Source organism: Podarcis melisellensis (assembly GCF_964234715.1).
Source record: "Podarcis melisellensis genome assembly, chromosome: 16".
Classification (NCBI taxonomy): Eukaryota; Metazoa; Chordata; class Lepidosauria; order Squamata; family Lacertidae; genus Podarcis; species Podarcis melisellensis.
In genome coordinates, this window is record NC_138533.1 from 25,992,759 (window position 1) to 26,009,181 (window position 16,423).

At 49.3% G+C, this 16,423-nt stretch overlaps 1 protein-coding gene across 10 annotated transcripts in view; it reads left to right on the plus strand.

The window, feature by feature from the left end:
• The window catches only part of CABP1 (calcium binding protein 1), a 74,275-nt gene extending 58,822 nt beyond the window's left edge, over positions 1-15,453 (plus strand). For 7 of the 10 annotated variants that reach the window (XM_081892482.1, XM_081892483.1, XM_081892479.1 and 4 more), the window contains 6 exons: positions 2,884-3,060; positions 6,180-6,210; positions 9,459-9,602; positions 10,764-10,873; positions 11,985-12,132; positions 14,867-15,453. In XM_081892482.1, coding sequence (XP_081748608.1) covers positions 2,968-3,060; positions 6,180-6,210; positions 9,459-9,602; positions 10,764-10,873; positions 11,985-12,132; positions 14,867-14,892 — 552 coding nt within the window. In that variant the 5' untranslated portion in view covers positions 2,884-2,967 and the 3' untranslated portion in view covers positions 14,893-15,453. Of the gene's footprint in view, positions 1-2,883; positions 3,065-6,179; positions 6,211-9,458; positions 9,603-10,763; positions 10,874-11,984; positions 12,133-14,866 lie in introns of those variants that run through there. The other 3 variants (XM_081892476.1, XM_081892475.1, XM_081892477.1) reach the window with 2 other exon arrangements.
• The last annotated feature ends 970 nt before the right edge of the window (positions 15,454-16,423 follow it).

Below are 16,423 nucleotides of genomic sequence, written 5' to 3' on the forward strand. Positions count from 1 at the left end.
ACATATAAACACACACACACCTGTCTGTTCGGCATGGAGCACAATGCCATCCATGCTTCCCTCTCTGGAAAACGTTGTTCTCTGTCCCATGTAGCAAACAGAGGGACATCCCTTCTGCTGTGTGGTCTTCATGAGGACACTTCTATACCGAGCCGTGTACTTTGCTTTCTGTCACATATGTGTTGTTGTTGTGGATTCTGGCCTTGATGCTATTCCTGCGCCGTGATGCCAATAGCATCATACCTTGGCAGATTGACTCAGGGCTGTGTGTTTTTGTTTAAAAAAAGAAAAATGCCAGCTCCCATCAAGCTGGATATGTGTGTCGTGCAACAAACACACGTGGCCTCTAAACACAGCCGTGCATGCAAATCTGTGAGCATCTGTGTCCGTGTTCTCAGCCCTGCCAAAAGGAGGGTGCAATGCTTTGCAGCACTGCCTTTTTTTAATTTTTGGAAGGGGATTGCCCAAAGCTGCCAGCAGCACCATGAAGAAACAAGCTCCCTTTCTCTGTCTCCCATGAAAACAACGATGGGGTTGTTAAAGTTTACTGCGTACGATCCAAAGGTCCCTGTGAAGGGAAGACGGCTAGCTTTTTATAGCTGCATGAGAATGTCAGGATGAAACGTTTCTGCCAGAGCCCAGGCCGATGCATTGCTATATAAGGCAGCCGTTGCTTCTCCAGTGGGGCCAGGAACTCTCAAGACCAGATTCCACTCCGGGCCCCCAGAATGCTGCTGGGAGGTGCCTCTTGTGAAAGCAAAACAAGACAGCACCCCACGTAATGTGGAACAGAGGAGGGTGACGGAGGCTGAGCGGGATTTCTGATGGTGAGGGAGCCGAACAGGCCTGCATTAGGTTTGAGTGAATGACCAAAGGCCCACTGTGCCCTTTGCTACTGATTCAGTAATACTTGATATTTTGCTAAAAAGAAATACGCTCGGCATTGAAGCCCTGCTCTTTGAAATCCTGATCACATAAATGCACAGACAGTCACTTCTGGAATTTCAACAGGCACTGCCCTTCTGCTATCTTCCTTTACATTATTATTATTATTAATTTATTTATTTCACTATTTTCAAAAATGAAACACAAAGCATTTTTTTAAAAATGAACATTAAAAACAAGGATAGAACAACCTGAAATGCGCAAATAACATGTAGGTAACTTTAAGGACTAGAAACTTACTTTTTAAAAAACCTGAGTTGCAGGACACTTACTTCTGTGGCCATTGCCCATTTTGTGCCTGTTCCCATATGACCAGACCCAACTCCTGATCAAATGACCAAATAGTGTATATTGAATGCATGGAGATAGAGGTGGGATTGTGGCCCCACTAGAACACCAATTCATTCATTGGCTCTTCTGAACAGACCACTTAAGTCTGTCCTTATGTCTCCTGCATACAGACAGCTGTTGAAATGGAGTAGGGAAATCCAGCTGTGATGCTGGTGTTCCACACAATATCTTTTCCTAGGTGTCACTGAGGGTAGACACAGATTGGAGAGACGCAGGTGGGTGGCACCTGCCCCTGCAATGCCAAATTTGGGCCTGAGGCCTCTCCAGCATCCTGCTCTTTCTCAGGCTTCATAGAGACTAGCAACTTTGGAAATCTTTCCCTTTTTAAAAAATGCCCACCGACGTTCTCAGGGAACTCAGTTCTCTATGCAGTTCCGACATTCCAGCGGTGTCACCTTGGGAATACCAGGCTGCCCTGGGTATTGTAAGCAAACTTATATTAATACACATGGGAAGCACTGTGGTTACTAATATGCAGCTGCTGCAAGTGTCTTGCCAGGATGTACGGGCCGCCCAATTCATGTTCAGCAGGAGCCCCAAGAGACACTTCTGTCATCAGCCTCCTCTTGAACTCACAAAGAGCTATGCCTGTGCCTTGCAGGCTAGGCATGATTTCACCTCCAATTGTTTTGGTCCAGGCAGCAGACGAGATCAGAGAAACCCTTTCTTCTTCTCTGCCCCCTTTCTAGTCTGTTGCTGGAAGGACGTCCGCAGTGCACAGAGGGCTTTTGATGTCATTTCCAAAGTGGGGGGTGGGGGTGCGACGACCTTTGATGGCCACTGGAAGTGAATTCTAGTCCCTGGCTGCTCAGAGCTGTAACAAACAGAAGGGGTGTGTATGTGTGAAGTGGTATGTATTGAAAGATGAGGGGTAGGGGTGGGGGAGACAGACGTAACTTACTAAGCAAGGTGGAAATGGTTTATACACATATTTGCTGTCCTGTACACACATATACCTCTCTGGGGAGGGGAGAAAGGTTCTGCAACTTCTTAGCAAGTCCTTGCAGGGGAGGAGACAGGGGTAGGTGCTGAGCACCTACTGGCTAGTATCCAAATGTCACCAGCATATTTCCCCTTGCACAAATCCCTGTGGTACATTTTCAACAGCTTTACAGTTTTCAATAGTTTTAGAGTGTTATTTAGGGGTGGGTGGAGGTGGGGTGGTGAAGGTGGGGGGGGGGAAATGTGATACTTAAAACATTTAGATATTCCTTAAAAGCACAAGGGAAGCTCAAAGAGTCAGTCCACAGTTTCTGCTTGCGCTGCAAATGGTGACACCAGGTTCCTGTGGCAGGAAAAGAGCCTCTGTTCAGATGGTTACGTCTGTCTTCCCCTTAAGTCTGGACTAGCCTTCGCCAACCATGTGCCCTCCAAGGTATTTTGGATCATAACTCCCATCAGCCCCGGCCTGGCCATGCTGGCTGGGGCTGATGGGAGTTGTGGTCCAAAACACCTTGATGGGCCAAAGGTTAGCCGAGGGCTAGGCTGGCCTCTCTGCCCACTGAAAGCATTGGAGCAGACCTGGGAGGAACCGGGAGGTAACTTCCTCTATTGTATCATTTGCTTGCTGCTGGTTTGGCGGAGAAGATCCACCATGAGGACAAGACATGCTATACAGCTGTCCAGACGAGCGAGGAGGGGTCAACAGCCGGGGAGTACCAAGGCCCGCTCATGGTGCTGGCCCAGAACTGCGCTGTGATGCACAACATCCTGGGGCCGGCGTGTATCTTCCTCAGGAAGGGATTCGCAGAGAACAGGCAGCCAGTACGTAAGTTGCACCCGGACGGGCAAGGCAAACACTGCAGAGCCCAGAGGGTGTGTGGAATCATGTGCCCTTGCCCTCCTGTGGATTGAAAGCAAAAAAAAAAAAGCATGTCACCACCTGGGTCTCAAGAGATCCCCATCACCTCCTTCCCAGCCCAGAATGGTTGGGGTGTGGGGAATGGGGGGAGAAATGGTCAGCACTACATCCAACAATCGCTTCTCCTCTCGTACCCGTGGTTCAATAAAACACAATGCTAATAAAGCAAACGTGCAGCCCTTTCACGACACCCCAAATCAGCTGCTCGAGGTAATTGCCTCATTCTGGCTCGTGGTAGGGCCAGTCCTAATGGTAGGGCCGGCTAAGTAGCATCCAAAACCTGTCACTTCACTTTGCCACGTCAGCAGGGCCAACTTTGAATCATTACATCGGTCAATCTGTCATGGGTGCTTTAGCTGAGATACCTGCGTTGCAGGGGGTTGGACGAGATGACCCGGGGGTCCCTTCCAACTCTACAGATCTAGGATTCCTGAGACACCTTACAGCAGAGGAACCTCAACCCCAAGGGTTAAATGTGTCCCCCAGCATCTCTAGCTGTCTCTCAGAACTCTCCCCAGGCAACACCCCTCATTGCCCGTCTCCAATGTGTTTTTGGCTGGCTGGAATGTGTCATTGATCTCTGCTCATGGCTCTTGCTTCCCTGGAAGGAGGGTACATAGGAGGGCAGTGAGTGTAGAAGCTGGCTGACTGTACAAAGGTAAAATTTACAAGTGTTGCTCCACCCACTGTTGTCTCTGGCCCTGCCCACCACTGGTATGTGGTCCTCTGAAGCTTTCCCAGTAGGGAATGTGGCCCTCAGGCTGAAAGAGTCCCCAACCCTGTTTTATGGGGTAAAGTTGGACATCTGTTACTCCATGTTTGTCTATGAGAATAACCCTTACTTTGGCCCTTCCTATGTCATGGGGAGGGGAATCCTTAGAGAGAGAGAACCAGGCAAACTGCCACTAAGGTTTACTGCTGCCACCCCTTCCGATCAGTCTAAATAAAAGCAGCAGGAGAAATTGGATAATGGCACACTTTGAAATTGCTGGCTTGGTGAGGGAGATTTTCAGCTCAAGAGATCCTCCTCCAACAAGGAGAGAGGAATCTTTGCTTTGGCTAGGGAGCGGGCAGGAATGTGATTAATTTCTCCTTGAAGAGTGAATCCTACCTAATTTGCACATTCCCAAACAACATACAAACCAAAACATGGCTGTCCTTTGAAAAATCCAATCTCTCTTAATTTTGCAATGCAGTTCTCCAGCTAAGCAACACGTGAAAAATGCTTATGCGGGTCCAGAAAAATGCACATATTGTAACATTAAAAAATGCATTATGTAAGGGGAATACTGAATTGCAAAAATGTGCTACGTTAGGCAAAACTGCATACAATAATGAGTTGATTAGGAGAAATTTACATTAAATTGCTGATGAATTTTCATTAGGGCTTTTGTTTTCTTAAATAACAATCACAAACTGATGTGGAAATGCAGGGAACTGAACTTCAGAATGCACAGATGAGCAACCGAAACGGAGGGATTTCCCCAGCCCTATTTCTGGCCCACCCCTCTGCAACCCAGTGGGTTTGCCCCACTGGAAGGAGACTCTGAGCACCTGCTGTTCTTTCACAAGCACAGGAGTCGGTGGGGAACTAGCTTTGTGGGCTTGAGACCCAGGAAATGGAGGACACCCTTTTGTGGGAACCTGCTGTGGGCCTAGAGCAGCTTGATGGGGGCAAGGAGGTAGAGGCTGAGAACTGGGAGTGGTCTGCCCACCTTCCTCTGCACTCAATTACCTGGGGATCTGGAGATGTTGCCCCTTCTTCCTGGGCAGCCAGCAGTGCATTTCCAGCCTGGGCTTTCCTTTCTCTTGCTGCAGCTTTCTCTACCCATCCCATCCATCCTTGAAAACAAAATGTTGGGTGTTTGCAAGTACTTCCTGCCTGGGCTGAATCATTGTCTCATGTTACCTTTGTCTGCAGATGCTCCAGTCTCTCTCAGGAGCTGCCTTTCTGCCCTAGGCATATGAGGAATGGATGGGGCCATAGCTTAGTGGTAGAGCATCTGTTTTGCATGCAGATGGTCCCAGGTCCAATCCCCAGCAGCATCTCCAGGTAGGCCTGGGGGAGACCTCTGAGTCTGAAACCCTGGAGAGCCATTACTGCCACTCAGGGTAGATAACAGCGAACTAGATGGACCCAATGGTCTGACTCAGTAGAAGGCAGCTGCCTAGGTTTCCTGAAATGGTGCCTACAGCTTCCAGAGCCCCAGTTTTTTCCTACTAGCCAGGGTTGGTTTTTTTTTGAGATCTCAGGGCAACATGGGAGGGGCTCAACTGGCATGAGATGTTTCCACCAGTTTAGCCGGCTGCAGGGAGGGAGGTACCAGCAGCTCCCAGCTCTTTCAGGCAGAGCTCACCATGGCCACCAGCCTAACTCTGCTTTCCACTTTCTGTTCCTGGAAACAAGGCAATCTTGGCTCTCTGGCGTGAGCATCTCTAATGAGCTGGTGTAAATCTGAGATGTGGAAGGACATGGCTAGTGGGATAGGCTTCAAAAAGGCAGCTCTTTCTCAGGTTCACTTGCTGGGAAGGATAATGTCATGGGGTTTTAAATTCTTCCATGTGCCTTTTTGCCTTGGAAGAGAGACAGTAGGCCAATGGCAGAGCACCTGCTTTGCACGCAGAAGGTCCCAGGGTGAATTCCTGGCAACATCTCCACTCAACATGCTCTCTCTGGAACCAGGGCCAGAAAAGAACCTTATGCCCCTGCCTGGGACCTTGAAGATTTGCTGCTGGTCAGAGTAGACCAACTTGGCCAACCTGATGCCTTCCAGATATTTTGGACTAATTCCCATCAGCCCCTGCCAGCATGGCTGTGCTGGAGGAGAAAATATGGCTGTAGCCAAGAGGAGTCCAAAGCCTCTGGAGGGCACCAAGTTGGTGAAGTCTGCAGGAGACAATACTCTGGCTTTGATGGACCAATGGGATGACATTGGCCTCTACATATGCTCAGAGGCTCCTGCTTTAACCCTGCTTTCGTCTAAAGGAGCTGGCTTTAATCCCTGATGTTGTTCCCTTGCAGGACAGAGAGCTACGGCCAGAAGAAATAGATGGTAAGGTTCTTGATTGTCTTCTTTATACCTATAAAAATGGAGTAGATAAATTCATAGTGGATTAAGACTGTGACAGCTAGGCATGCTGGCTATATGATACCTCCAGATGAGAGGCAGCAGGCCAGCTGAATGCCAGCTACAAGGCTACAAGAGTGGGAGCAGGGCAGCTGCAAGTGGCATCTAGTAGTCCCTGTGAGAGGCTGGACTACATGCACCTTCAGAATCACAGAACTTCAGAGTTGGAAGGGGGATCCAAAGGATCATTTAGTCCAACCCCCTGCAGCGCTTTTGCTGAAACAGCACTGCTGGCCTTCTGGGGTTTCCAACAATGAAATGCCAGCCACCCTCACTTCCTGGTTTTGTACCGACTTGAATGATAATTCACAAATTATTTAAGAACATAAGAAGAGCCTGTTATATCAGGTCAGTGGCTCATCTAGTCCGGCATCCTGTTCTCACAGTGGCCAACCAGATGCCTGTGGGAAACATGCAAGCAGGACCTGAGCATGAGAGCCCTCTCCTCTCCTGCGATTCCTAGAAACACTTGTACCTTGAATCCCGAACGCCTTGGCTCCCAAACAAATTGGCTCCCAAACAATTGAAACCCAGAACTGAGTGTTAAAGTTTTCGAATGTTCTTTGGGAAGCCAAATGTCCGACGGGGTTTCCATGGCTTCTGATTGGCTGCAGGAGCTTCCTGCAGCCAATCAGAAGCTGTGCTTTGGTTTCTGAACATTTTGGAAGTCGAACGGACTTCTGGAACGGATTCCGTTCAACTTCCAAGGTACGATTGTATTTGGAATCATTACTACCTCTGACTGTGGAGGCAGAGCATAGCTATCCTGCCTAGTAGCCACTGATAGTCCTATCCTCCTTGAAATTGAGGAAGTGTAAGAAGTTGCATTGTCTTCACTATCCATCTGAAGGTGCATGTTTTTATTTAAACTAGGGTAGCCATGTATCCTACTGCACCAGAGGTCGGGAACCTTCTTCAGACTAAAGTTCACATTTCCTTATGGGGAACAAACAAAACACCTCTCTCCTCCATCCAGACTAGCAAGAGTTCCAGGGTGCATTGTCAGAGACTGGCAGGGGTCTGAAGAGTATGTGGTAAAGGCCAGGGGCTAGGAGTGCAACTCAGAAGAGGGGACCAGCAATTAATGGGGTCAGGTGCCACCCACAAGGCAGGAGCCAGGCCCATAGCAGGAGGAAGAGTCTGGGCAGTCTGAGACAGAGGAAGGCATGCAGGAGGTGGTAGAGGAAGAGGAAACTATTCAGACAAGGGAACAGCTGGTCGACTCCCCACCTAGAACCAAGAGAGGTTTGAAGAGGGAAGAGCAGCAATGACTTCCATGTAGGAGAAGCCTCAGTTTGCAGGCACACAACCCATCAGAGGAGGGCATATAAGCCAAAGGAGGGGAGTGGACCTACTATGTCTGCAACTGCTTCGCAGGCTAAAAATATGGGTGCATGTGTATATCTGGAGCTGCTGTAAGTGCTTCACTTGTCAATAAAGAGACAGCTGTCAGATGTGTGCCTTCCTTAGCTGGGGCAGCAGGCCATGAAATGCATCCCAGCGAGGTGAAAACACTCTCAGAGACTGTGAACTGGAGACATTGAGAGGTGTGGCTAGTGAGGGTGTGTGGTTTAGGGAGAGAGTCCCAGGAGCTGGATAGAAAGGTTTAGAGGGCCATATTTAGCTCCTGGGCCTGAAGTTCCCCACTCCTGTACTATGAGAAGGGCAGCCTTGGTATTTGAAGGCATTCTTTCTGTTTCAAGGACTGTCCAGTTTACTTCCAGTTCAAAGAACCATAAGAAGAGAGGCGGGGCCAAGGATTGGTCTAAAGCAGGCGTCCTCAAACTTGGCCCTCCAGATGTTTTTGGCCTACAACTCCCATGATCCCTAGCTAGCAGGACCAGTGGTCAGGGAACTGTAGTCTCAAAACATCTGGAGGGCCAAGTTTGAGGAAGCCTGGTCTAAAGTCTCCTCTAGCATCAGGAGAGCCCTGAGAAGATATCCCACAGCTTGAAACCCCAGGACCTAGAAACGGAAAGTAGTAGCCCTTTTACTGGTCAGATGCAGAATTCAGGGAGTAAGGCTTATGGCCAATGAATACCTAGCACAGGCTATAAAGATATCCTAGTTGCTCCAGGGCGCTGCTGAAGCAACTTGTGTGTTATGCCTCAACTGTAGGATTACTGACCATGTTCCTGAAACTCACCTCTATGTCCCTCTCCAAGGTGCTGATCTTGGTGCCTCACCTTCCTGTCTGCTTGGGACTCCTGACCTCCCCTTTCCTTCCATGTGGATCGGACGCATGGTAGCACTGGGTTGGGGCTGTTGAGAGCTGGAGTACAAAACACATGGAAGGCACCAGCTGGGGAAGGCAATGCTAAAATACTCTGTTGCCACAGACCTTTCACACACTGCTTTCTGTCTCCATGCCAGCAACAGGTCAGATCATACGGCGTGGTCCATTTTGTGGACACCTCACACAGCTTAGCCTCAATAGCAGGAGGACCTAGACAACATGATGAGGACCAGGGCCTGTGGCAGAAAATCCACAGGGTATGTCCCTCCTAGTCATTAATTTGAGGCACTGTCAACCCCAGCGGTAAGGAAAATAGCTCAGTGGTACAGCATCTGCTTGGCGTGCAGAAGGCCACAGGTTAAATCCCTGGCACTTCCAGGTCAGCCTGGGGGAGATTCCACTCTTGAAACCCTTGAGAGCTGCTGCCAATCAGTGTAGAGGATACAGTGGTACCTCGGGTTACGAACTTAATTCGTTCCAGAGGTCTATTCTTAACCTGAGGCTTGCTTTCACTAATGGGGCCTCCTGCTGCCAGCGTACCGCCTGCGCACGATTTCCGTTCTCATCCCGGGGCAAAGTTCGCAACCCAGAGCAACTACTTCCGGGTTAGCGGAGTTCGTAACCTGAAGCGTTTGTAACCTGAGGTACCACTGTACTGAACTAGATGGACCAAAGGTCTGATTCAGTATAAGGTAGCATCCTATTTAAATCACCCCTTAATTTAAAACATTGAGAACACTGTCAACACTGACTCCAGCGTTTCAGACCAAGGAGAAATTTCTAGCCCTAACTAGAGATGCCTGGGCCTCTCTGCATGCCAAGCAGCTGCTCTGCCACGGATGACCTGTGGCCCTTCTTTTCTAAAGTGGGTCCATTCCAGGCCATGTTTGTAGCCACCACTGACAGCCACGTTCTCTGATTGGATTCACCTCAACAGAACTGAGAGAAGCCTTCAAGGAGTTTGATAAGGACAGGGATGGCTACATCAACTGCCGAGACCTGGGCAACTGCATGCGCACCATGGGCTACATGCCAACGGAAATGGAACTTATCGAGCTCTCCCAGCAGATCAACATGAACCGTGAGTGCCAGTCACCTGCCAAGGGGGCATCCCTCCTCCCTCCACAGTGCCACTCTCACTCCTGATTAGGCTTTTCCAGTCTTCAGTGTGGTGTAGTGGTTAAGAGCAGTGGACTCGTAATGTGGTGAACTGGGTTTGATTCCCCGCTCCTCCACATGCAGCTGCTGGGTGACCTTGGGCTAGTCACACTTCTCTGAAGTCTCTTAGCCTCACTCACCTCACAGAGTGTTTGTTGTGGGGAAGGAAGGGAAAAGGAGATTGTTAGCCACTTTGAGACTCCTTCAGGTAGTGATAAAGCGGGATATCAAATCCAAACTCTTCTTCTTCTTCATCGTCTCCCTTTGGGCTGCCTTTCTGCACAAGCACAACTCCCCAGGCCACTTCTAGACTAGGCTTATGCTTGGCTGCTATACTCCATGCTCTGGCAAACTTCTGGACTGGATTATTCCAACTAGGGGTGTCAAAGAAATGTGTAGAAAATTGACCTGGGATTGTATCAAACTAAGTTCTGCTAGTAACAACAACAAGTTATTATTTATATGCTGCCCATCTGACTAGGTTGCACCAGCTACTCTTGGCAGCTTCTAACAATTTAAAACAGGCATCCCCAAACTCAGCACTCCAGCTGTTTTGGGACTACAGTTCCCATCATCCCTGACCACTGGTCCTGTTAGCTAGGGATGCTGGGAGTTACAGTGGGCCAAGTTTGAGGATGCCTGATTTAAAACATCAAACCCACAAACAGGTCCTGAGCATAAGAGCATTCTCCCCTCCTATTTGAAGCAACTGGTATTCAGAAGCATTACTGTCTCTGGCCATGGAGGCACAGCATAGCCAAGTAAGTCACATCCATCCATTTCAATGGGTCTACTCTAAGTAGGACTCAGTTAGGCGCAAGCCGTGGATGCAATATTCCCTTTTTTCACAGTCAGGAATGGGACCCCTTCCTGTGGATGCTGGCAGTATTTGAAAACATGTTCCCCCTGAGTCCTCTCCAGGGTGAACATAACTGGCTCTTTCTCCTTGCCCTGACAGGACTTGTTTTCCATACAGCTGACCATCTTCATTGCCCTTCCTCTGAACCCATTGCAATTTGTCTGTATTCTTCTTAAAATGGTGGTCAGTATCTTACTGTACTCCCTCCTCGCTCTGTGTTCCTAGAGGGCGGCCATGTAGATTTCGATGACTTTGTGGAGCTGATGGGACCAAAGCTTCTGGCAGAAACGGCAGACATGATTGGGGTCAAGGAGCTACGCGATGCCTTCAGGGAGGTGAGAGCCAGATTGTGCAGCCCCTTCAGTGTGTTGCAAACTATCTACCAGTTCAAGGTGCTATACAGCTTCGGATCAGGATACCTGAAAGATCATCTAGCTCCTTATATGCACAACCCATCTCTGTACCCTGCAAATGGATCAGGCATCCTGCTTCCCACACTAGCCAATCAGATGCCTTGTGAAAGCTCACAGGCAGGGAATAAAGGTAAATCCCTGAGGTGGGATGAGGCCAAAGGGGGCTCATCTAGTCCAGCATTCTGTTATCACAGTGGCCAACTAGATGCCCTGACTGGAAGTCCAGAAGCAGGACCTGAGCATAGCAGGAACTCTTGTCATTCCTAGTCACTTGTAATTCCCAGTATTCAGACGCACACTGCCTCCAATACACGTAGCCATCATGGCTCATGGCCATGGAGAGCCATGGATTTCTCCAAGGACCCCTCCAGACACTCCTTTTTTTGTGTGCATTCATGATTTGTGCTCCTGGTGACATCAGGGCAGTTATGTGTGATCCCACTCTCAATCCTTTTGCAAAATTTTCAGGATGCACATATAGCTTTGCTTTCTATCAGTGCATGTCCTATAACTTCCTGCTGGAAGCCTGTAACTTTCCTTACCACAAATGTTTGGGGAGCATTTGTCCCACATTTGTTGTGCTATGCTGCAAGGGAACATCCCAGATGGCAAAAGTGCAGTAATGGGGAAGCATCTCAGAACAACTAATAAAGCAGAATTGCATGTGGGCAGTCTAATATAAATCAAAACGTGAGTTTTATTCTTCCTCTGTGCCCTCCTCCAGATATTGCTAGACTTCTCACCATCCAGAACATTTAGCAGAGCTTGGTGGGAGCTGGGGGAGGGTGGGGGTGGACAGGTTCCTCCCTACCTTTGCAATGCACCTTTAAAGTGTTTTTCACAAAAGGCAGGATATAAATAACTTAAAGCAAAATCACAGATACCAGTCTGGTTTCAATCAGGTGATGTTCTTGCCAGAGTGGCTCAAGATGTGAGAAAGGACACTGGCAACTGTGTAGATGAGAGGGGTGGGTCCTGAGAATTCTGACCAGTTCCATCCTAACAGTCCCTGACATCTGTTGCTTCCTTGCAGTTCGACACAAACGGTGATGGAGAGATCAGCACCAATGAACTACGAGAAGCAATGAAGAAGCTGCTTGGGCAGCAAGTGGGGCACCGGGACATAGAAGATATAATAAGGGACGTCGACCTGAATGGAGACGGACGAGTGGATTTTGAAGGTGAGAGAGAGAGAGAGTGAGGGGTTTCCCACTGGACAAGCAGCAGATCTGCTCCCGGTTCCAATGAAGGGCATGCCCAATGTGAGCCATGGACTAGCTGGATGCAGAGGAGTGGTAGCTGGATAATCCTCAAGGGAATGCCCTCCTACTGCAACCAGCCGCCCTCCCCCCTGGTTTCCAAGGATCAGAAGAGGCATGAAGAGGGTGGAGCAGAGACAGACCTGTTGACTGAGTCTCAAATTGCTTGAGAAGAACCCAGGGGAGGAGGAGGCTGAGGCATCTATGGGAAGGCAGCGGCCTTCAGTCCTCACAACTGCTTTTGTGCTGGTCCTGAGGGTTAACCATGAGGCAAGGTCCGAGTCCAGTCCAAGGTCGAGGGTGCAGTAGGGAGGCAGTCCGTCAAAGCTGAAGCGGGGTCCAAGGCAGGAAGTCAGGTGAGGTCAGGAGCTCTGGCAGAGAAGCAGGACAGGGTGCAGGCAGGAACAGGCTACCAACAACGTTGCTCCCGCAACTTGGGACTGGGGCTGGCTGGCTTTTATCTGCCCCGAGGTATAGGGCGGCCCCAGTCCACAGGTGACTCGCCTCTCCTGGCCTGGAGGCGAGCATTCCTCCTGCAGGAACTTAGTTCCCTCCGCCTCTCTGCCCTGAGCCTCTGCAGCTCAGGAGAGGCTGGAGGATTATCGGACCCAGAGGCAACCTCAGCTTCCCCTGAAGGGGCTGAGAGTGGAGCACCTGCAGGCAATGGGTCCTCCATCACCTCAGGAGCCAGAGCAGACTCAGTTGGTGCCTGCACCTGAGGATCCAGCACAGGTGAGGACCCTTCAGGCACAAGCCCCAGCCCCGGCTCAGCTGGTTCTGGAGCTGGGGAATCCTGTGCAGGCTGGGATTCCTCAGGTTCAGCCTCCAAGTCCGAATCCCAGGCCATCACAGCCTTATTGGGGCAAGACCTACCAGGAAGAGTTGCTGTGCTCTTTAAGTCTGGCCTCCTGAGCTATTTGTTTCTTTGAATAAAGAGTCAGCTTCACTGACACTGTGAGTTATTACTGACCTGCTCCTGGCACTTACCCATCCCGTCAGGAATTCTCCTTGCAGGAAACACTGGAGGAAGGCAAAAAGCACTCAATAATGGTGTGGAGAGTCCTGAGGGCCAGAAAGAGAGGCTTGGAGGACCATATCCTGGATATTTGTGGCCAGGCTACCTTTGCCCATTGAGGATCTCCTAAACTTATGAAAAGTGTTTCATGCCATGGACATTTGGACCTCCAACAGGAAGCCTGGATCTAACAATAAAACACACATACAGTGTAAACCTGATCCTTAAGGGGGCATGCAACCCCCTTCAGAGAGGGCCAAATCCACTCCCTGGTTAGGCAAACCGTTCTTCCACAGAACCTCCTTTAGCTTTTTGGCTCTCATCCATCTGTGACCAATCTCAACTGAGTCAGTTCATAATGTCAGCATTTCTAAGAAGCTGTTATCTGGAAGCTGGTGAAGACCAAAGGAACACACACACACACACACACACATATATATATATATATATATATATTTAAATGTCCTGAATAATATTCAGTGCTTGGAGCAGCAGGTGATTGATTATTCATTATCACTATTCCTGCACAGCCCTTGGATCATCTAGTGCTTTACAGCTGCCTTCTCCAACCTGATGCCCTCCAGATGTCTTGAACTGCAACTCCTATCAGACCCTAGTATGGCCATTTGATACTGGGGTTGGTAAAAGCACACACTGTGCTGACTGGGGCTGACGGGAGCTGTAGCCAGAAATAAATGGAGAGTATCAAGTTGGCAGAGGCTGGTGTAGGCAGTGGTGGTTGGTGCCCATTGGGACTGGTAGGGCCAACAATAGGTGGCACCAGAGCCTATGATAGTTAAGTAATTCTAGTTTTGTCCCCCTGCTGAGTTCTACAAGGGGCAACACTGAGACTAAGGAGGAGGAGGAAGCTGACAAACAGGGCCACCACCTGGTTAGTTGCAAGAAGGCAGGCAGCTGGAAGAATGGCTGAGGTCGGCAGACTGAGACTAGCAGAGCAGTTCCTTACTTGCCCTAATCGACCAGCATCCTGACTCAGTATAAGGCCACTTCCTACGCACCTTCCTTCTCTATTGTCACATCCGTACCATAAGTTTAAAGCAAATGACACCCCCAGAGAATCCTGGGAACTGTAGTTTGTTAGGAGTGCTGGAAATTGCAGCACTGTGAAGGATAGGGCTGGGCAAAAACTGGTTTTCAACACTGATTTATCACCAGCTAAACATCGCGATATATCAATATATCATGATGTCTGAAATAAAGATGGAGATATATAGAGGCATTGGCAGGCTTCATGGTTTTTCCTGCATTGTGATTTTTGCTCTTGTGATTCGCTGCCTGCTGCGGGAAGCAGGGGAGAACTGAGCCAGCAGAATTAACAGGGGCTGCAGGAATCGAGAGAAGCATTGGCTGGCTTCAGAGTTTCCCCCACACTGTGATTTTTGCATAGCATGCACGCACATCATGATTTGCGATATATTGCCAGGTCAAAAATTATGAAACTGATATCAAAATATGGACTTCAAACCAGTTTTGGATGACATATCTCGTCATCCTAGTGAGGGGTGCACTACAGTTCCCAGTATTACTGGGGAAAGCTAGGACTGTTGAAGTGCTACATTAATGTATTTTAAACGTATGATGTGGATTCTTTTCCTTTTTCTCTTTCCTTCTTGCCTGCAGAGTTTGTCAGGATGATGTCCCGCTGAGTATGGTTCTTGGGCTGAAAATGAATCAGCAGCTGAGGGAAGACGAGGACCTGAATGGAGCGCCCAGCCCCAATGTTCCTATGCAAAGGCTGACGCACTGGCTGCGCTCGAGACAGTGCGAGACGCCAACCTGCCTCTCTGACCCAAAGTGGCCCTGATGCTCCTTCACCCTTCCACACTGTGAAAAAAGACGATCTCCAGCAACTGGAAGCGTTCCTGGGTGACGCTGGGCTCCAGGACCAGACACGTTTGCAAGCGAAGGTGACAACTCTTTCCCTGCCTTGACTCTTCCGGCAAGCACTGCAAAGGTGAAAGAGAAGGAAGGGGTTCTCTCAAACTGGTGGCTTATGGCAAAAAGCCACCTGGGATTGGTGCCTGCCACGGATTGCACTCTTTTCCTTGGTGAACTGACTGTGTATTGGCCTCATGCCTCCTTGTGTTGTTAATCATCTGTGTTGAGTTATTTATAGCCTCCCCGGAATGTTCTTGTGTCTCCCTGCGGTTATGTTAATGAGAGCAAATATACCTTTGAAATGCAAAACATAAATAACAAGAGCAAGACTTTGGTAGGCCTGGCTCTTCTGTGGGAGGAGGAGAGGAGGCTTGAGGCAGTGGGGATGACGACAGCGATGGAGCCGGCCCTACCATTAGACAACTGCTTGAGACAGCAGGTGCAAGGAGGAGGAGGAAAGCCTCAGTGGCTCTGTCCTACCTCCATTGTCAGAGCTGTAAAATCCCCCAAATGCCAATCCTAGGAATCCCAGGTGGAAGAGGGCTGCTTTGCTCAGTTCCATTTGCAAGACATCTGGCTGGCCACTCCGAGAACAGGAGGCTGGACTCCATGGACCACTGACCAGATCCATCAGGGCTCCTCTGATGAGGAAAAGGCAGCCCCTCCCCATCTGTTCCTCTTTATCCCTCTGTTGAAACACAGAGCTGTGTGTGCCGCACAAACTGACCAATAGCCCTTAGGTGCCATGGGGGATGCTCGCTTTGCTAGTGTTGAAGAGAGAATCAGCTGCCAGTCCACTTGGCTTCTGTACATCAAAATGGGGGGAAAGGGTACTAACATGTCCTTTGCCTCACTGGCTGCATCCACACCATATATTTAAAGCACACACACACACAAAATCATGGGAACTGTAGTTTCCTTCTCACAGAGCTACAATTCCAAGCACCCTTAAACTACAGTTTCTGGGATTCTTTTGAATTATTTCCACTCCAGTTTCTGAGTAATGGGTGGGGCAGAAGTTCTGTCTGAAACCAGCAAGCTTGATGCCAGGGGTCACATTTCCAAGGCAGCCTTAGAGCCTGGCATAATCAAAGTAAATTCCAGCAGTCACAGCTATCACTTGCCTGATGCCACAGATAGCAGAGGAAGAATGTTAGCACATGTTGATCTGTTGCCCATTCTAGTGGCAGTCACAACACACCAAGCAGCACAATCTCCTTAGAAGAACTCTCTATTGCAGGGATAGCTAACCAGCAGACAGGGGGCCTGATCCAGCCCCCTAAGTAAACCTCAAGACCC